Here is a 22,460-nt window from a genome sequence, read left to right as displayed (position 1 = left end):
AGATAAAGGTTGGAAATTTTGGAAGCATAGCAGTGTGGGTGGTGACTTAACCCAGGGTGTGTCCATGCTAGGGTGAGGTGAAGAGGAGTTGGAAACAAAGGTCCCTGCAGTGAAAGGAACTAAGTTCTTCAGAAAACATGGGATGGGATCATATAGCATTTAGAATTTCTAAATGATCAGTGATCACATGAGCATTCTTGGCAAATGATGTGTTATTTATTCACTCGTGTTATTTATTCACTCATCACATGTGTTATTTGTTGCTCATCATTTTCATTGAGTGCTTATTTTGTACCAGACACTACTCTGGGAATTAAGAATCAGAGTCCAGAAAGAAAGTCAATTACCTGCTCTTTTGGAATTTACAATCTAGTGAAGAGGCAAGTTGGGCAACAGACAAAAATAACCAAACCCAGGCATGTGTTATCCTCAGAGAAAGTGAGACTTAATCTTGGCATGGAGAGTAAGAGGGGCATGCTTACATAGGTGTTCAGGAAAGGCCTATAAAAATGATAGTTAAGCTGAGACCTAAAAATAGAGAAAATCAAATCAAACTAAACAATCTTTTTTTTTTTTTTTCAGCTTGACTAGTATCAAGCATAGTTCTAGGCATGGAGAATGCAAAGACAAATGAAAAAGAGGCTTTAGTCATACAAATAAAATAGAGGTATCAAAAAATTCAATTAATTCCAAAAGATCTCCTAGGACTCCAAAGAATAATTTGAATTTATAATTATTTCTAATTAATATCAGGAGTTTTCATTTTAAATGACAATTGTAAACATACTTTAAAAAACTAACTATGCCAAAAATGTATTAAAGCAATGAATGGCCAATGTATATAATGGAAGTGAAATGGAAAATAAAGTATCTTCTCACATGGATGGAAGGGAAAAAAATGTTCCATTGAGGGGAGTAGAGAGAAGAAAAATATATGCTTAATGATAAAGTCATTTCTTACTCTTAAACAAAATAGTAATTATTATGCATTTAAAATATATGTCCTAAGAGAACCTCTCTGGTGGTGCAAGGAGTTAAGTCTCAGCACTATGCAGCTATCCTCAGCCACTGCAGCATGAATTTGATCCCCAGTCAGGGAGGTGACCCAAATGGCCCAGTAGACCTCTCCTGTCTGGCCTGCTGCTTCCCTCAGCAGTGTATTTCAGTCAGTCTGCCTGTTCTGCTCCCCACTCTGTCTCTGGTGAATCCTATTACCCCCACCCCTGCATCTCTGGCCTGCACCCCAGCTCTTGTATGCATAAATAAATAAAATAAGTCTTTTTTAAAAAAGAAGTGTTGTCCCAAGAAATTATCAGGAAAACTTAAATTTTTTAAAGAAATCAACTACTTTTAAAATATTTCTGTTGAATAACTTTTGAAGTATTTCTGTTGAAAAACAATTAGATTTAAATTGAGGTTTAAAAGAATTAAATATTATAGAATAAAATACAAATTTATATTGTTCCCACTTTTCAAAGTTTTGTTATTTTTTAAATTTTATTTTATGTATTTTTACATCATTTTTCATTTTTGCACAATGTATGCATTTTCATCTTGGTTATAGTCCCCATACAATTCCCACCCCCTTGTTTTGATCCTACTCCCTTTTCCTTCCCCTGTAGAGTGTCTCTGGTTTATAGTTGCTTGTTGATTTTGATTTTTACTTTATTATAATTAGTCTTCTTCCTGGTCCCTTATTTAACTTTTCTAAATTCTTGCTATGAGTGAGACCATCCAGTACTTTTCTTTCTCAAGAAAATGTCATGGGTATTGTTAGTCTTTGTCCTTATGACCCTTTATTTTATCTGAAAGAATCAGAGAATGGGAGACTGTGGAACTGGGAGTTATAGCAAAGTCATCATTCCCTTAAAATGGGCTCAACCCCAGAAATTATTTTAGATAACCAGACTCTTCCCAGTGGCTTAATGATCAATTTGCATATAAATTAACTATTAATTAAAGTTTACTTTAAAGAATGAACTGGATTTATCTCATTACTGACAGAGATGACATTTTTATTAATGATCATAAAGTATTGTCTGACAACCTCCAAAGTTCCATAAACTATGTGGGGAAAACCCTATTATCTTAAAAGGACAAGGCCTTTGGTAACTACATCCACAACATGACAGCCTCTGCAGAATGGGGAGGGAGCTAAGGGACCCTAGAATGAGCACTGGATTTAGAGATGGAGATAGCATTCAAGTCTTGGTTCTCTAACTTACGAGCTGATGATATTGATCAAGTTATATTAATTTTTCTGAGCCTCTTTCTTTTTCTGTCTTATTTTTAAAGAGTGAATGTCTGCTGCATGTGTTTGTATATCAAATAATGCATGCTGAGAAGTTCATCCTGGCTAATGGTAAGCAAGGGCAAAAGCTTATTAATGAAAAAATTCCTAAAGAAAATGCCATATCTACTCAGATTAAATAACAAGTTGGGAGTTACTTCTGATAGCTCCAAAAAGTTTCACTCTACAATGTGTGCTGCCTATCTTTAAAGATGCCAAAGACTTGCTCAATATATATTTGTGGATTAAATAGAATTGGAGTGAGGGTTGCCCAATGGAAGGGGATGATGGCCCAGACTCTTCCAACTGTTCATACAAAGAAATACATTTAACTGACCTTAAATCATGTCAGCAGTTGTGACATGATTATGGGCACCAGGGAAAAACTACTGGATAAAGAAGCATGTTGAATAAATACATATTTTTAAATTCAAGTAGGAAATATATCATCTCTAAATATAAATTCTCCCTAATCTTTCTTATTATCCATAACACCTTTCAATTGTATAGCACATTAAATTTGTAAAACTTTCTCACACATACAGTTTAATTTTGATCAAAATAAATAAAATGTTCTTTTCTGCATTTGACAGATAAGGAAACCAATGTTTAGGAAGTAGTTTCCACCAGTCCTGCTGTTTATCATACTCAGAGGTGAGGCTTGAATTCTGTTTTGATTCCTACTAAATTCATTGCTGTTTTCTACCACTTTTAGTGTCTTCTTTCAATTTAGCATGCTATCCACAATTTAGTTGGATGACATTCCAATGAGAATTGAAGAACTGATTAAGGTCAAATAATAATTTTGGTAGTTAACATTTAATTCATTATATGCCAGCTCCATTCTAAATATTTCACATGTGTTACTACATCTGATCCTTATCAAAAACCTTATGAAGGAAGCATTATTGATTCCCCCATTTTATAGATGCTGAGACTGAGGAATAGAAAAGATGGGATAACACAGTCGTTAGGTGTGTGGAGCCAGAGTTATGAACATTCACTGGCAGTAGCCATATCACTCTGCTGCCTAAGGGAACCAGGAGTTTCCTTTCAGTGTTTTTAGAGGAGGTGTTCATTGACTGTCAAGAACTTGGTAGCCCTAGAACAGTGTATCACAGTGTATGTCTGAGTGTCACTAATAACCTACTGAGGTCTTAAGCTACCCTATATATACAGGCAGGCACAGCAAATTGGATATTTAACTGGTCAATTTGTCTATGTCAGTGTAATAAGGCAAGCTTGTGTGATAAATTTCCCCAACTTTTATGAAACAGGCTGGTAGAAGTGTGCCTTTCTCCACAAGTGGATATCGAGATCAATCCAATCCCTGAAATGTCTTCAGTCCAAGTAGCCTGTAAAAGCAGTCAGATTTGCAACACACCCACCCACAGTCTCCAATGTAGAAAAGACTATTCCCAAAAGTATAGATGAAAAACAGAAAAGAATTACAATTTTATGAAATAATATTAAATTATGGGGGATATTACTATATGGCATTAGCCTGAAGATTCTAGGAATTTACCATTAAAACTAATATAACCCCAGATATTAATCAGCAATGCAGAGTTTAGAGCTAGCACTAAGGTTTGCTTCAAAGAAAGCACTGAGCCTGACAATATTTTAATTATTATAAAACAAACCCCAAAACAATCAAATCTATTAGCTTTAGAAGATAGGAAAATTCAGAGCATGGCAATGAGGTACTAAGGCACATCTCACAGGACAGGTCCAGATTAGTGACAATGAACTGAAGATCTAGAATGAAAATTCAACTTCTCCAGAACTTTCAGCAACATTTTTCATAAGGAAATAAAGAATAAGATTGCATTTCAGAACCTCCAACAGAAAATCCTCAAGTGTAGTCTGAAGGGAACATTCAAAGAACCACTGCTACATCACATGTCTCCTGGGTAGGGAACAAGTAAGGAGACCTTTACCTCTTTCCATGCAGTAAAAGAAATGGATTCCCACAAGGAAGTTGGTTTCATACAGTAAAGCTGTAATGTAACATGAACAAGAGGGTCATAACACATCAGCTTCTGGCAAAGGATCACTGGCCTGGTATAGTTAGAAACTGGATTCTTAAGCAAAGGCTTCTGACAACAAAATATTCAGCAATATTTTGGACAGTAAACAGTGCTTTTCCACTCTTAGGTATAAGGGGTGATGGTGCAGAATAAGTGGAATATGGGAGGGTACTTGAAGAGAAAAAAAACAAGAGAATTGCAGAGTCATTGCATTCATATATATAGGTGGGTAAATGGCACGTCTTACTTAATGCTTGTGGTTGTGGGTAAAAATGATGATATATTATTTGCCAAAGTTGTTTATCACAACATTATTTGTAATTTTAGACATTTGCAATGAAATATCTGAGATTATGAAAGTTTTAAAATAAATTATGGCATGTCCACACACAAAACTGTATATATTCATTAAAAACTTTATTTTAAAAGATAATAAATTGAGAAAATTCTGACAATATAATGTTAAATGAAAGAAATTTAAATCCCAATTCCTGGTAATATTATAAGTAATTTCTTAATGTTTCTTTTTATTTTCTGTGTTTAGAATATTATATCTTTAATACATATTACTGTAATATTTAAAATTAATAAATTTAATAGATTTACGGTTAATGATATCACATGCATAATTAAAATTTGCATTTATACTAAAGACCAGATTCTAGTAGTAACAAGCCACCCAAAACTACAGTAGAATCTTCATTTAGTCAGTAAATGATCCTCTCTCTATGTGCTGTTCACTCGAAAGGACACAGGGAATTCAGAAATAAAGGTCCTACTGGCTGAGAGGAAAGCAGTTACCTACAACACTCTGTGGTAGACTCTCCCTTAGAGATGGACCCAAAGGCTTTAGGCACACACACGAGGAAGAACAGTACAGTCACTGTGATTTGTGGAATCCTTCCATGAGTAGGTGACCTCTAAGTTGAATGTTGAATGAAGAAAAAAAAGCCAGAGAAAGTGAGTCCAAATTGAGGGAATGGACAGCTTTCTCATGTGATCTCATTATACTAAAATTCTGGGGAAGAAAGAAGAAAATTGAATTAACCAGTTATTATAGAAATAGACAGGCAGAGAAAGTTGGAAGCACTATAAGGGATTTTAAAAGTTTATAATGTGTTCTAGATTTCGCTCTTGGACATTAGATTGGTGGTAGCATCACTGGCTAACATAAGAAATAGAGGTGGTGGGCCTCTCCTGGTGGTGCAGCGGTTGAGCACTGGGCTGCGAGGCTGCCCACAGCCTCTGCAGCGCTGGTGATGGTTCCCTGGCCACTGGCGAGGGTCCCACCAAAAAAAAAAAAAGAAAGAAAAGAAACAGAGGTGGAAGAGCAAGTTTAGAGGGAAAATTCTAGAAATACCCATCAGTAAGATAAATGATATAAGATTGGAGTGCAATCATTCACTTATCTCTACAAGTTTTTATTGAACACGACTGTCAGGGACTGTTCTAGGTGTTGAGGATACACTAGTCAGTCAAAAAGAGAAGGCCTCTCCTCTTATAATGCTCAAAGTTTACCTGGGAGACAACCACAAAATAAATAATCAATCAAAATATTGTAAGGTCTCACTTACAGGAGGAATATAAAGGATCCAAATAAGGGATTGGGGAAAAAAAGTAACTATAATAAAGTGAAAATCAAAATCAACAGACAACTATAAACCAGACACATTCTGCAGCGGGGAGAAAGGAGTAGGATCAAAACACGGATGGGAAGAGCACAAGGGACCATGGTGATAGTTCACGGGTGAATGAGTGGTGGGAAGTTCAGGAGGACTATAACTGACATGAAAACGTGTACATTGTACAAAAATGAGAAATCATGTAAAAATATATAAAATAAAATAATATTAATTTTTATCACTTGTATCCTGGATACATATTATAAAATTTTATCTTAATTTTTATTTATTTATTTATTTTTTAAAAAATTATTTTTTAAAACAATATTTTCTTACCCCCACCCCCTCAGGTTGAGTCCCCATAGAATGTCCTTCCAAGGCACCCGTGCACCATCACCACAGTCTCCTGTTCTCCTCCCTCCCTCCCTCTGATCCTTCTCCCTCCTCCTCCCCTGCATTGTGTCTCTGATTTGTAATTGTCTGTTTTTGCTTTGTTGTGTTTTGTACTGTTATTAAAATAATAATTTAAAAAGAGAAAAATAAATAATCAAATGAGAAAATACCTGGAAGTGATAAGTACTATAAAAAAAAATTGGATGCCATGAGGAAGCAAAGGGGTATTTGGATTGGGTGTCAGGAAAGGCCCCTTTGGGGAGGGGGCTCAGCAGAGATTTGGACTAGGACAGCAAGATGATGATGACAATAGCATTATTAATGGAAATATAGACTGGATCCTTTCTATGGGTCAAGTGGATTATTTCACTTACTCTACAATACGGCCATATAGGTAGTTAGTATTGAGAGACAGAAACATACCCAGAATCAAACTTGACTCTGCCTCTAGCCACACTACTTTCTGTCTGTACCAAACTGGGCTTGAGAGAGAATTAAAGCCATGGAAGGAAATACAGTCACCCAGAGGGTCCCCAGAGGGAAACCAAAGCCTGAGGAAAAAGGGAAGGTTGAGAACTGAAATCCAGGGAATGCCAACATTTGACCGGGTAGAAAAGGAGCTCTCAAAACAAAGTCCATGACGACGTGGGGCATGGTATGAGAAGGGGTAGATCAAGGAGAGGTATAGTCTGATAGCCGTCAAACACAGCTAGAAAGCTAGAAAGGACACGAGTGGAATGCAGTCGTTAAATTTAGCAACCAACCTGCTATTAGTGACCTTTCAGGACCATTTTCTGGTGTGTAATGAGGCAACAGATTGCAGTCGGTTTGATAAGGGAAGTCTTCTCTTCCAAGAGGCACTGTGCTTTGTTATGATTTTGTTGTTGCTTTGGGTTTTGTTTGATTTAAAGAAGTGTGAGTCTTGAGGGCTGAGCCATAGAGAGGGAGAGGCTGAGGGCATGGGAGATGGAAGAAAAAATTAATGTAGCAAAATCCTTGTAGGGATAAGGATTGTGCTAAGAAGGGTGCTAAGAAGAGCTCAGGTCAAGGAATAGGTCTTAATTTGGAAGAAAAATACCTCTTCCACTGTAACGGGAAGGGAAAGGGAAGAAGTTGGCTGATTTTTCTCTGAAATAGAATTGTCATTTGTTTAAGGCAAAGACAGAGATAGGGGATAGGAGTGGAAGTAGAGATCCTACTTACGGTTCAGCTTTGAAATAGGGCTAGTGGAAAATGGATGTAAATGTTGCCTAAGGACCTATATAAAATACCCCAAGTGTCCCTGAGGTTCCCATTGCTATTGGAACCCTTCCACGTGTGACTGCTGTATCTGAACAGCTGTGAAATTTCCTCTAGCAGGGCCAGCAGCCAGGCCAGGCAGGGAGCTGGGCCATGCTGTGTGGCATAAGCTGTTCCAGCGGCACCTGTTATGGGCAAATCATTTCAGTCTTTCATCTGGCTTCTCTTAGCACTGAACTCACGGACCCGTGGAAGCCAGAACTAAGCAAATTTGTAATACCAGAGTATATCTTTATATTACTCATTTAAAGAAGCCCCCTAATCCAAGACATCTGAATATAAAATATGTATTAATATAGATTATAACTAGTAGGGGCCCACGATCTTTAGAGGTAAATAATCGATGAAATAGTAAGGATGTTCCTTGCTCTATTCCCTTATATATAATATTATATTTGCTGCCCTCCATTAGAGATCCTTTTTAAAAAGTTAAATGCACAGCATTTCTGGGAATGTAATTGTGAAATATTTTGTTGTTGTACTGTAGAGCAGTCAATTTAAGATAACAGAAATCTTGCTCCTTGTAAAGCATTTCATTACTACTACATGCAAACAAAACAGAGGATGTAATCAAAAGGGTATTTGGCTTGGGTCCAGAAAGCAATCTGGATTACTCTACAACTGACATAGTTTCAAGTCCATTTCTATCCAAGACTTATTGCTTCATAACTGACAATTTCAAAGGTTTACCAGGATGGGACCGAAAACCCTCAATCACAATGTGCCAGATCATTCTGAAGTGTATTTCACTAATGAATAGTTTTGAATATTTAAAATAGCAAAAAAAAAAAAAAATACTGTTTTTACCATAACTTGCCCCTCTCCCTTTCCATTTTCTACTAACAATATAATCTGGTGGAGGGAACATTTACTGAAAGTGTAGAGGGCATAATTCAGGTGGATTTTACTCTTTAAATCTGTAGCAATTTATATAATAGACAGAGGGTTGAATAATTTTCTTGAATTTTCAAATTTCATGTGGAGTACCAGAAATTTTAATAAAAAACAGCTGACTAAACTTTGGTTCTTATTTGGCAGTCTGTTACAAAGATATTTTAAAAGAAATGAGATTCAAGCAACTTTACTGTTTAAATAGTTCAGAAATTCTCTTTAGAAATATTTCAGTACCTCTTACCAAACTTGAGATGTAGCACATTAATCAGATGGTTGAATTACATGAAATGTTATAATTAGTTTCTGCAAGCACTTATAATCACTTTAGAAACAAAACGTTGAGCATAGCAGGAGACACTGAGGCCTAAGCTAGTGGAGTCTTCACTTGTTACAGAGTGAGGCTTGGGGAACGTGAACACCACCTCCCCAGGTATTTGTTAAAGAGGCAGCGCATGTCCTCCCTGTTCCCTGCAAGAATCAGAGTTTATTTTTAATTATGTTGTTGACTAAAATAACTTAAAATTATTCTATTTTCATCGTTCCCTTCCTCATAATACCTACTTTTAAAAAACTACATGCAGATTTGAGTGCTTTACCAGAATATGCAAATCTGTTTTACTTAGGATCCCCGTGGCTTGGCCTTAATATTTGCAAGTTATTTTCCTCCTACACAGTCGCTATGCAATGGATATAATGCCTCTTTAAAGCATTTCAATTTGATTGTAGACTAAAAATTGCCTTGATGAAACCAGAAAAGATTCATACAAGACAAGACCATCAGTACGGAACTCCAAAAGAAATCAGCCCAACTGAGTAACTGATGTCAAGTGACTTGAATTCGGGAAAACGATGTATGATGAGTTAAGGCACTAACTGGGGCAAAGTTTAAAATGTTTGTTACAGTTGTTGCACCGGTGCTAGTGTTTAAGACTTGAAAAATAGAATGTATCGTGAAATAGGCGGACTACAAAGGGGGATAAAACCCGTAGTGGGGGCCACTGGGAGCAGACCGTCAGATTTAGAAGGGGGGAGGGCGGGAGGGAAAGGATCGAGCTGGGGAAGGGAGCGGGGCGCGAGGCAGCCCGGGCGAGCGAGGGGAGGGAGGGGAAGGGAGGGGAGAGGCGCTCGCGGCGCCGGGGAGGGAGAGGCGAGAAAGTGGGAAAGGAGTTGGCGGAGCGCAGAGGTTAACCTTGCGGGCGGCTGCGGCGGCCGCGCACCCCGGCGCGCGCGTGCGGAGGGGCCCCGGGCGGGGGCGGCGAGCCCATGTCGCGCCCGCGGCGGGTCCCGGGATCCAGCGCGAGTCCCGCGCGGGGCGTCCGGAGTCGCCGCGAGCCCGAGCAGCCGGCCACGCGGGAGCCGCGGCGGTGAGCCCGCCGGTCGTTATGAGGACGGTTCTACCATGACCAGCGACCCTAAGCCTTTCCGAAGGCAGCTGCGGCGCTCCATCAGTGAGCAGCTGCGGGACTCCACGGCCCGAGCCTGGGATCTGCTGTGGAAAAACGTCCGGGAAAAACGGCTGGCAGGTCGGTGACCGCGAGACTCCGGGGCCCGCGGGGGCGGGAGGAGATACCCGCGGCGTCGCCCGCCCGCGCCCACCGCCCCGCGGCCGCGGTGGGCTCTCAGCATAGGTTTTCAGGCGGGGGTGGACCGGGCAGGCTGAGCGTGCCACCCTTCCTGGGCCCGGCCCGAGCGCCCGCCAACCGCGCTCCCCCGTGGGTGTGGGCTCAGCGCCCGGAGCGCCCTGACAGCCCGGCGGGGCGCCGCACGCGGCGGGCACCGGGTAGGGGTTACCTGGAGCGTCATCCCGCGCGTGACCAGCTCACCTGGCCTGGCCCCTGCGCCACTGCCATGCACCCAGCACAATGAATGAATGAACCCCAGAGACCCTCCAGGAGGGCTGCCCCTCTCCCAGCTTCTCCTTTTCTACAAGGACACGTTCACTGCGTGTGTATGAGCGGGAGAGTCAAGACAAGGCAAGGTTGCATATACAAAGCTCTGGAGACCAGGTGTTTGGGCAGTAGAGAAGGAGGATTTAAGGGAAGAGTAGTGGATAGTTGTTGGTACAAGTAGGCAGCTGCCCAGAAACCCTGTCCTGTTGTATAGAGCAGGCTCTCCTCACTATGGGACTGCAAAAGAGAGGTGTCCCTTTTGGAAACCAACTTTCAAGAATCAGAGGAAGAAAAGAAATGGTTATTTGGAGCCAAGGGGTCCTTAAGAATCTTTGCTTAGGTCAGAAGGCCAGCCCTTTTCTTAGTACCTCCCCCAGTGTCCAGGCTGTGGCCTTCTGTGCATGCTGCATGGAACATCTCCTTGTAGGGCCACAGATGCTTGAGTGGTCCTAGCCTTCTCAGAGCCCTCATTCAGAACTGTAGGTCTGGTTAGTCAGGGAATCATACATGCCCCAATATGGGAAAGTGGCGTACTCCACAGCTTAGTCCCAGGGCAGTGTGGAAATTAGGATCATTTTCCCCAAGTGTTAGCTGCTGGAAGATACTTCAGGAATTGGGGAAGTGCAGCTGAATGTGCCCCTATGGTAACCAAGAGTTGCCTTTATGTCTCTTAGGCAGTAATGACCCGAGCTGACCAGTGACCACAGGGGTGGGTGGAAGGAAGTTTCTAGAGAAGAAACTGGATGCTGTGTAGAGGAAAAGGATGCCTAGGGAAGATGGGAGATTGACCCTTCTCTGGGCTCCTCCCTCTTTTCCTTATTGTAGAACAGTAGAAGTAATTTGCTAGATATTCTGCCCTTCTTCCCATGCAGTCATGTCTCAGTATCAGCCTGACAGGTGCTAGAATAAATACGCAGAGTCTCTGTCTCCTTAGATTTTTATCAATTTAGCTGGTCAAATAAAAAGTAGGGATTGGAGATGGTTCCAACACTCAGTGCAGTTAGCATAAAATGTCCATCCATATTTTTCTTCTAGACAGTGGCTTCATTTAGTAAGCACCCAAAAAATAAACAACCATTTTGGTGTGGACCTAGAATTAAGTTGTGGTAACCCAGTAGTTTTGAATGTTCATTTTTAAAGACCTGTATGTACGTTGCAGGCCTCAATTAATAACAGTAACTTTCTGTTATTGTACTAAATTGTATAATCTACTTGATGGATGATGTTAGAGAAATTTTTGTGGTCTAGTAAACTTTTGTTGCTTCATTACTTCAAAATGCTTACTGCAAATGTCTCTTTCATAGCTTCTGTTATTTAAGTTTGTTAAGTTTGTTAAATCAATGGATCCTCAGGAAACAAGAAGTCTTTCCAGGAGGGCTGCCAAGGCTGTGCTGGGTTTTTATAGAGGCCAAAGATGACTGCAGCTCTGTCTTTTTCAAAAGATCTGGGAAGGAAGAGTGTGTAATATAAAAACTTAAAGCCATTAAGATAGTACAGGAAAGTCACTTATTCACATAAATTTTAAATACTGCAGTTCAATTAAGGTGGAGAGAAAGTTTTGTTATTGGGAATTAAGCCATATATATAGATTTTAAGGTCATGATTATATAGAAGTGAAGGCTACAAGTACAGTAGTATAAGAGTTATCCCAGAGTAGTGCAATTATTTTTAAATATAGCAGTATGAAGTTTTAAAATGTTCAATCAGGATATTAATATGTACTTACCCGTAATCTGCTTACCACTTTGCTAAGAGTAGATGCCAGCAGGTCATTCAACTGGGACCAAACAATCCTCTGTGAGGCAGACTTCAACTTCTGCTTCTCTAAGCAAGCTGGGATGCTTGCCACAAAACCAAGCCAACTCCATGAAGGGGTTTTTAGATGCAAATTGATTTTCTTGGGTTTTCTTGCTAAGGTAGCTAAAATATGGAACTTTGGCTATGAGACACTGAAATACTTAAGTTATTAGTGTTGGCAACAGTTCTAGGTGAAAGTGTTCTTCAATTGTAAAAGTGTTCTTTATGTGGTTCAGTTTCCATTATCAGAATAACCAACGATATGAATATACCCTCTGAAAGCATCTGTCTGCCAGTGGATGACAGGAAGCTATGTATGGGTGTTTTGTTTTTTTGTTTTTTTTTTTTAATTCTTAGTCTTTTTCTATTAGACAAAAGTTTTGTGCTGGGACTTCTTTAATTTCCCTAAAATGTTCTTATTACACTTAGTCAATATAACACTGTTCAAAGGCTTTTTGGTATTGTGTGTTTTTTTTTTTTTTAAATAACAAATTTATGTTTGTTGTCTAGTGCATTCTGGAGGTATTTGATTGTCCCTTTTGTTTTTTGAGATCCCAAAGAAGGAAATCCTTATTCTAACTCATTTTACTTCACAAAAGACTGGCTTGTCAGTGAAACAGAAAGATAAGAGGTAGAAATGTTTAAAGGTGTTAAAAGCTATGGATTTCTGTGCTTTGGGACCATACTTAAGGAGGCGAGGATTATATATAATTGGTAAAATCATTTCTTAACACATGTCACTGTGACACAAATACTTAAACCAATGTAAAATGTGAATGATGCTCAAATATATTCATTTCACACAAAGATATAAAAGGGAATTATTGTTAAAGAAGAACGGATATTGGAAGTTCTTTTTGGACTTTCCAATTCTGTAGCAGTTACCAAATTTTCCTCAGACTGGCATTTTTGCCAATGCATACTAAATTTCCCAAGATTTTAATCCCTTTGCAGGTCAGCTAGAGTTTCTCTCACTTGTCATCTCAATATTATTATCATAATAATGGTGGTAATTGTTGTTTATTCCCAAGATGACAAAATTAGTCAACGTTCAAAGCAGTAGTCTTATTCAGGTTGTCAGAAGGCAAAGGTCATCTGAGCCCATTTTCTATTAAACACACTGCCTTTGGAGTGTGTTTTGGAGACACATGATCTCAAATCCTTTTTCTATGAATTGTCATTTGCAGTTTGTTTAAAAAAGGATAGCAAAACTAACTGGAAAAATTGCCCTATCTTTCCCCTGGCATGACAAGGATAAACAGATGTAACTAAAATAGCTTGTCTCCTAGTTATTCTGATGGGCTTATTAGTACACTAATGAGCAATATGAGCTTATAAGAGATTTGAAACAGCTCATTCATCTAGCGTGTTGTGGGTCCCTATGTGGTGGGCCCTGGCCAAAACCACTCTATAACTACCAAGAAGCAAAGGGGTGCTAGAATCAGATACTGTCATAAAGTCTAAATACATAGCATATTTCTTCAACGTGGGTGACAGTTTCTTTTGGCTTCCCTAGTTCTCTAATCAGTCACTACTGGTGGGTGACAATTATTAACTTTTATAGCATCATTAAATTCACTAAACCAATGCATACCCTTTAACTTTTGGTGCTCATAAGCAGTTTGAACTACTTTTCAATGTTAAGGTCTGAGAAAATCCAAATGAGTTTTCTAAAGCTTTCGGCGCCTTTATTATAAAACCCTACTCTATTTTAATGGAAATTTAATCCATATGTTTGATTCCTTTATACTCACATAACAATATTTAGGTAGCTTGTGAACTAATTGATGTCCAAGTCTTTTGATCTCTTTTATAGTCTCATTTTAAATCATTTCTTTTAGACACAGGAAGCTATATAGCTGCCAAGGAAAAAACTAACTTAAAACTCTGAAAAGTTTGAGTTTCATTAGAAACACTAATTCCACCAAATTTCAGCGAGCTCTTATCATGTCAAAACAGGTTCATTCATTCTCAGAGTCAGTGCTAGCATCCTGTGGTGTGATGTAAACAGGAGATTGGTACTCTAATGCCCAGTGAGATGAAGACTAGACTATGGGCCATAGAGTTACTTATTAAAATCTAAATGTGTTCCATGATATCAAAAAGTATAGGATGATTCTTGCTAATCCTTTTCATGTGTTTTATGTCAGTGTCCTTTCTTTTTATGATCTCTTTACTACAAAGAGCAGGCCATTATCCTCTTGTCAGATTTGGTTTTTTAAAACATTTCTTGAAAGACCAGTATATTTAGATGTGATTTATGTTAACAATAATAAAAAAAAATTCCAAGTCAAATAAATAAACAATTAAATCAGAAAAGAAGAACACATCATTTATCTCATTTATATCTCAACCTTAAGCTACACATAGAATCATCCGCAACCTTTCAGAAATACAAATGTCCTGGCTGCCTCCCATAGATTCTGGTTCCAATGTGCAGTCTGGGCTGAGAACCACTGACCTACATTAACTACAATATAACTCACAGAAGTCTATGTCTAGAACAAGGTCATATTCTAAGGCCTTGGGAAATGTTTTGCTCAAGTGAGGTTGGAATGAGCTTGTCATTTTACAGGGGCAGGGGAAAAGGCCATTATGCCTGGAACATAAATGAAAAGTTGTGGTAGTAGTAGTAAGTAGAAGTAAAGAATTATCCTTTGGCCAAATTAGGTCAACCATGCCTATTAGACCTCCAAAAATCAAAGAATTAGAGACACAAGTATAGAAGTATACACTTCTCTCTTTGGGAGAGAAGTCAAAGAAAGAGATAAAAATCTGGGAGTCATTTGTACATGATTGGGACAAAATGTAGCTTTAAGACTGGCTGGAGCTACTTAGGATGAGAATATAGATAAGAGAGGGAAGTCAAGGACCAAGTCCTAGGGCATCCTTCATTTAGAGCACAGTGTTTGAATGTGAACTATATATGTGTATATGTGTGCTAAATTTCTGGAGAATTAGAATATAACAACACTGTCCCTATATCAGCTTTCTTGTTGTAGATCAATAGTAGTGCTGTATTGAATAATCATTTGAGACAGACTTACATATGTGGTCTCAGAACTATTGATGATAGAAAAGATCCATAAAAATGTTTCACTAATGAGATAAATCATTTTAAATTTGAAATTGTATTGCAAAGTAAAACTTAAATAATTTTAAGTAGCATTTGAGGGAAAGACTTCTGGAGATTGATTGCCCCATCTATAAAAAATAAAAATGTAATTAGACAAAAATGGTATTTGCTGGAATATTTCTGTTGTTACTCTAACTTGTTGGCCCCATATAATGTGGTAAAAGCTTTATATTGGAAAGATGACATCTCCAGTGTCATAGTATCCAGGAACAGTCTAATCAAACAAAGATTAATTTGCAAGAAAGATTCTGCATACTGACTTTTTCAATATTGCATCCATTTACTTAATTATGGTTTTTCCATAATAACATTGATTGGAGGGAAATTTCTCAGAGAAAAAATAGAAGATAAATGTCTGAAATTTTTGTTTTTGTAAGAAGTATAACTTAAACTCAGATGAAACTATCTGCAATAACCCTTGGAGGTGATACAGTTTCTTCCTGGAAATTGAGCAAAGAGAGGGCTGTGTTCCTTGTTGCTGGTGGTTATTTTAGCTTGCTGGAAATCCTGGAGGAGATCCTATGATACAAATTTTGTGAGTGATCAACTTGATCATTTAGATATGGAGCATGCATCTAATGAAACCGATACATACTCCTTTTTGCTTTTTAAATCTTGTGTTGAACTTATAAAGAAAAATTTGCTTAGAGCCCTGATAGTTTTCTTGGGTTTTTCAACAGTGTATTTCTATTGTGTCATAAAATTTTGCAAAAGAGTGATATTGCCAACATAAAAACAAAAATGCTCTGAAAAGTGTCACAAGATTCCTGGATTTTTTTAAAAAATCCTTGAATGTTTAGTCCTAAAACAGATGAGGTGAAGTACAAATATTTTTGTCATTTTTGTAGTTAGTCAATATGTATTTATTGAGCCATGAAAAAGCATCCTTGTCAAAGCATGTTGGGACTGTAGTGCAAGATATTAATCCAGTGCTGTGGTTTTTATCCTGGCAAAGCACACAAATTTTATTATGTTGCTCAAATCACTTTACTCATCTATTTAACCAGAAATAGATCAAGCTTCCAGAAATTGCAAAAGGACAGTATAGAATGTGCTATGACTATACAATATTGTATTTGCAAATCTGCTGTGTCAAACCCTTTTACATTCTCAGGCGGAATATTTCCTTGCATATTTTATCTAAAATATTATCAGATAAATTTATCAAAAATGTAACATTTTGCCTGAAATAAAAATGTCAGAATCTTATGGTTCTGTTATTTTGTGTAATAAAGCCTATTTATTTCCTCATGACATACTATGTTGTACATCTCATCTTTATATTATGTATTATATAAGACACTAAATGAACAATAGAGATAATTGTGTGAGCCCATGAAAATTAATACATGCTTGAACAATGACATTAAACTGGAAATTTTTTTAAATGATTGCCTTTTATCCTCTTTCCATCTGGAAAGTGCAAGAAAAATTCCAGTTTCTTTGAAGAATCTTTAAAAGTATTTTCCACTAAAATTTTATATTTATCATTAGAGTTATGGCCTAAAAGTACAAATACTTGAATTACTAGAAAGCATAACCATATGTTAAGGCTAATTTATTGCTACATGGGAAAATACAGATTGTCATAGTGGCATTACAAAGATAGTAAGGTAGTGCTTCTCTCCTTTCCCTAATGCTGAAGTGCATTCATCTTAGAAGTCTTCAAAAGCAGTGAGGGATTGCAGTTTTTTTTTTTTAGCCACAAAGAGTTGTCACCATTGTCTTTGAAATGAACTAAATTTTTATTTAAATCCTAAGAAAAGACTTCAAATCGATAGGCGTAAGAGAAGAGCAATTATTGGAACGAAAATAAGTCAAAAGAAGTTTTTTACATGTTTCAACTGTTATTCCATAGGCCATTTTATTCTTTCTAGAAAGAAAGAAAAGCTTTGTGCTATTTCATTTCCATCTCTTAAATCAAATTCAAAGCAATAAGGACAAGTGAAAAAGTACACTCTTAACCCTTTAGAGTAGCGCTAGCATAGTGGAAAAGGGGTTGATGTTATTTGAGATTTCACCTGTATAAAATCACAACTGTGAAATGGTGATTAACATCTGTGAAATTAGCATCAGTTCAGTAACAGTGTTGATATAAATATTTGCCACAACTATGGCTACGGTGCTGGTAGCATAGATTGCCCAGTGTCGTAAATGCATTCATTTAATTTTTGGTGTATACAACTATGTAGTGGAGGGTGGGGTTAGTGGTGTTTGGGCATGATGGAAGATTACTGGCACAGCATCATGATCTAGTGGTTAAGAGCAGCAACTGGAGCCAAGACTTATGTGGATTTGAATCTTGCCTCTACCACTCAGACAGTAGGTTCATAAGCAAGGTAAGTAATCTCAATGTTCCTCAGTTTCCTTATTTTTAAAAATGAGGACAATCATAGTACTTACCTTACAGAGTTTTTTTGTGAAAATGAGTTAGTGTTTTCAAAGCATTTAACATGGTGACTGACCCCCAATAAAACTATGAGTTTATTTTTAAAATGCATACATATATCTATATCCATCTATATCTATCTGTTGGTCTACCTATGTACATATGTGTGTATGTATTTTATATAGTGTATATATTATATATACATGTATATATTATATATGTATGTACTGTATGTATTATATATATGGAGAATAGCAGTAGACATATAATTATTTCCTGGCAAGGGAGATGCTTTCCACTAAAGCCTTCAATCACCTACCCCCTTTACACCTGCACTCCTCTGCTTGTTCCCTATTTTGAACCCATTGTAGATCCCATTGTAGATTCCATGTTCTGGAATTTCCAAGAATGAAGACAACATTAACCTTACCCTCTTTGCTATGACTGGAATAATACAGTAAATAGCACATGTTGTTAGCATGGTTGGCAACATCATGTGCAAATCCATTAGTGTTACAGAATGAATTATTCATTCCAGTAGCTTTTGTCTTTTGGGAAGATCAACAGTTGTGGTTTGTTCATCAAAATCACCATCAGTTTTAGTGTTGTGCAACTAAGAATTCATTCCCATGCCCTTAGCCTAAAGGAATCTGATGGACACCTAATTAAAATAAACGAAATTGGACTAGATAATCTCTAGTTACCTTTTATGGTAATAATCTAGATTATCCATTTACCTTTAGAAATCAGTAAGTCTATAATACTTGACCATAAGTCTAAAAGAAACTTAATGCCCTAAGTCTTCTGTTTCCTTCTCTGGTGGATTTCATAAGATATTCTAACATGAGAGAGAAGGCAGAAGCCTGGAAGTAGCCCCCAAAATACCTATCATTGTCATTCCCCATGCTACTTTGGTTACCTACCCTCTTTCAACAGCAGCAGTTTGAAACTGGTACCTTCTATTATTAGAACTCTGTCTACCAGAATTGGAGAAGGAAACAGGACGGGGAGCAACAAGGGATCCAGGGTTAACACATGCTTGTAGAATCTCAGCAGTTTTTGTACCACACATTGAGGCAGCCTCCATGCTCAGAAGAACCCTGAACTTAGTTTAATCCTCTGCTATTTCCATTTTGAGATTATTAGTAATTGTTGAGTGGAGGGTCCACATTCTCATTTTGTACAAGACCCAGCAAATGATATAGCTGGCCCTGCATTCATTGTCTTGTGAATCATGCTTTGATCTGTGAGTTCCCCTTCACTCGTCACTTGCTGTTATGTCAGTAAGATAAAAGTGATGTGTAAATATCAGGATATTAGATCTGGAAGGGATCTTGGATGCCTCTGCTTGAGCAGCTACGGTATACAGTTGTGTACGCAGTGCCCCTTGCTCTTAGGAAAGGTGAACTCCCAAGTATTTATTTTCTTTTATTGTTTGTTGATTCTGATAATATCATTATGAAATAAGGCAATAACATTATCTGGGTAACATTACTCTCAGAATGATTCTATTTTCATAATCATGCATGTTGAAGCAAATATTGTAATAATTTTTTTAGGCTATTGTAGTACCTGAAGTACTAGCACCTTTGAGTTTGGGACAAATTCTAACTCTCAGAATATGCTAGATTTTCAGATCCTTGTTTTGAAAACCTCCTAATTAAGCTGTTTCTTAATTAAAAAATGTATTTATAATACCCATGGTAGGTTAATTCATTAAACCACTTATTAAAAAAAGCATTAAAGCTATTTCCCATGTAGGTTCCACCTTAAGGCTACAAAATCAGAAAAGGAAATTAGGAGAGGTAGTAATAAAGCCTATTATTTATCACCTGGGATTTCCAACACTTACCTGCCAACATTTTATTTTGTTATTATGTCCATCTGTCTCTGGGAAGAACACTAAAGCTGACTGGGGTCTAGTCTCATAAAGTTACACAGATTAAATTCTCCTTTCCTAACAGAAGCTAAGCACAGACTTCCTTGTTTATTAATTTTTGTTCTGTTTGTTTTTTATTTTAAAACTCCCTATTTAATGATAAGGAGAAAAAGAGATATCTGTTCCTTAATGAGTTAAGCTCATTATTCAATGCAAAGTATTTCTGGGCAATTGCATTTTTTAAAAAGTGCATAAATTTCATTTGTTCTTCAAAGAAGAATGTATTTGCATACTTATGAATAATGACAAAAACAAGGCAAATTTTTGTCCCTTATCAGCTCATTCTAAGCCATGTTGTAAAAACGTAGACCTGCCTGGCAGCAGCGCCCTGGCATAGGTGGTAACCCCTAAAGGTAATCAAGTGACAATAACTTGTTAAGTCTATCCTATGTGTAAGTTGTAAATAATTTTTCAAGTGGCCCTAACAAATTTTGCTTTCCAGATAAGAAATGCATAGGAGCAAATTAAACCTTGATAGCACAATCTTCAGTATTCCAAAATTCAAGCTATAGCTATTACTCTGGAAAAGATCTCCTGTATCAATATCTGAATATAACGATTTATTCCTGTATCTGTATTTGTCCCTAGTTTTGTAAGTTCCTCCAAGGAAATAATAGTGTCTTATTATTGTAGAGGGTACAGTCGTGTTAGCATAATAGCTGAGAAATAACATCGTAGCTGGGTGCACAATGATTGCTTGTTGAGTAAATACATTAATCATGATAATTATTATATTAACAGCTACTCCTCATTGGACCCTATTCTATGCCAGATGTTGTGCTAAGAACATCATGCATTTTCTCATTTGATGCCCAGGCTTTTGGGTAGGTACCTCTGTTAGTACATGTAGCAGCTTACTGTGATTTAGGTAAAGGTTTCCTTTCTAGACTCATGAATTAGAAATCAACAGAGTTTAGCAAACAGTGTTTCCTCTAAGAAAATATAGTCCTATGGGCATGTGGTTAGGTGAGTGTACCCTTGGCTCAATCTGAATCTGCACCTCCGTGATCCCCCTTGGCTGCTTGATTTATGTAAGGCACAGCTTACACATTTTTACATGGTGACCCTGGGCACTGTAACTATCCCTTCTACATGGATGAAGAAACTGAAGCTTAGAGAAGCTAAGTCACTTGTTTGAGGCCTATACCTAATAGTGGTAGCTATATAGCTTTGTGAGAAAGGCACAATATCCGTGACTTTTAACAAGATTTGTAGGAGCTTCATGAACCAGCCTAGCGCTTAGAAAGGGGTAACTAACTGTTCAAGGGTGTCATAACAATAATATGGAACCATTTTCGGAGCTCTGCCTCATTCTTGCCTCAAGGTTACCACAGCGTATAATAAATGGCATCCTGGCATCCCAAGACCCTCCTGATCATAATGATGATTCATGATGATTCTAAATATTTGTGCAATCGCTTATAGTTAAGTGTTTTTCCATTAAGGTAATATAAAAGTGACTTAAAAATCAATAGGTTCTCACAAAGTCCTTTGATGTTGAGGTAAGTGTTACGATCTCTGTTACATTAATGACACAAATGAGGATAAGGAAGAGGGAGTGACCCAAGATCCCATGGGCAATGAGGGCTGGAGGGTAATTTGAATCCAGGCTACTACTCCAGGACCTGCTCTAATGGTTACTTTGCTGCTCCCCAACCCCAAAGTGGGTTTTGCTCTGTAACATCAATCTGTCAGTTACTGATAACTAAACCCATGATTTCAAACCTGACCGAATCACCAGAAAAGCTTTTTCAAATATAGGTTCCTACACTCTTTACCAGGCCCATTGAGTCCAAATCATCCCTAAGGCTCAGAGAACGTTATGGGAGTTACTGAGATGTGTATTTTTAATAAGTCTCCTAGATGATTTTGCTTTTGTTGCCTGATACTTTCCTCACACCAGTAACTGCAAATGGCACTTTCAGTCCCTTTGCCACATGCCATGCAATGTCTTCCACTGCTAGGCTGTCCGCTTGCTAGATACTGTCTATTTTCCAAAACTGGCTCAAGTCCTTCATGCTTTTGTTGTCATTGCCTCTCCTTGACAATGATCTCCCTAGTCCATCGTCCATATCTTAGTGCCCCTAGGGGAATGGGAGGGTGTGAGGACTCTGAGACCCTGCTGTATGTGAGGCCTCTGATTTAATATTTTTCCACATGTCATGCCATGAGTCATCACTGCAAGATGCTGAGGTCATGACTAGCATCCCCATTTTAAAGATGGCTAAGTAAAGAAGAAATTTAGCTGCACCAGCACACTAGTAATATGCACAGTGGGGCCTCATCAGGCTTCTAGTTCCTGCTTTTCCACTCATTTTGCTGAGTGGTTCAGTCTGGTTCTTCTCATCAGCAAGCTTTCTTTTGTACTATATAATAGATAAGCTTTGTCTTACATCAGAGAAAAAAATATTTTACCTCTTACTGTAAGAGGGTGGTCCCCAGGGAAAGGGGGGTTTCCCTGCCCCACCCAAAGGAGGGTGGAACTGAGCAGGGAGAGAAGTTGGAGAAGAGATTGGGATAAGAAGGAAGCAGGATGGAGAGCAAGAAAGAGACCTGGAGGAGGCATGCGGAGCAGAGAGACATGTAAAGAAACTGCACATGCTTCTTGGTCCTGGACTGATTGAAACAGATGCAGGGGAAAGACCCATGGGGAGGTTCACAATGGCAGCTTTTATCTTGATTTTGATTTTCCTCTTTTCTTCTCAGACTTGTCTGTTTCTGACTCTTTTCTATGGGTCCCCGCTGGAAGGTTCTTTAGACTTGTGGCAAGCTTTTGGGTTTT

The 22,460-nt window shown here is 38.0% G+C and overlaps 1 protein-coding gene across 9 annotated transcripts in view; it reads left to right on the top strand.

The window, feature by feature from the left end:
* STARD13 (StAR related lipid transfer domain containing 13) overlaps positions 1-22,460 on the top strand; it is a 367,001-nt gene that overhangs the window by 136,585 nt on the left and 207,956 nt on the right. For 3 of the 9 annotated variants that reach the window (XM_054701410.1, XM_054701411.1, XM_054701412.1), the window contains exons 2-4: positions 2,296-2,362; positions 2,884-2,944; positions 20,420-20,502. The exons of 4 other annotated variants lie outside the window; for them this stretch is intronic. In XM_054701410.1, the coding sequence (XP_054557385.1) occupies positions 20,487-20,502 (16 nt within the window). In that variant the 5' untranslated portion in view covers positions 2,296-2,362; positions 2,884-2,944; positions 20,420-20,486. Of the gene's footprint in view, positions 1-2,295; positions 2,363-2,883; positions 2,945-9,868; positions 10,052-20,419; positions 20,503-22,460 lie in introns of those variants that run through there. 2 more of the 9 variants (XM_054701413.1, XM_054701405.1) reach the window with 2 other exon arrangements.

Source organism: Talpa occidentalis, unplaced genomic scaffold (genome assembly GCF_014898055.3).
Source record: "Talpa occidentalis isolate TD23 unplaced genomic scaffold, MPIMG_talOcc4v2.1 talOcc4.5, whole genome shotgun sequence".
Lineage (NCBI taxonomy): Eukaryota > Metazoa > Chordata > Mammalia > Eulipotyphla > Talpidae > Talpa > Talpa occidentalis.
The sequence above is the reverse complement of the archived record's forward strand: the minus strand, read 5'-3'. Positions and strand labels throughout refer to the sequence as shown.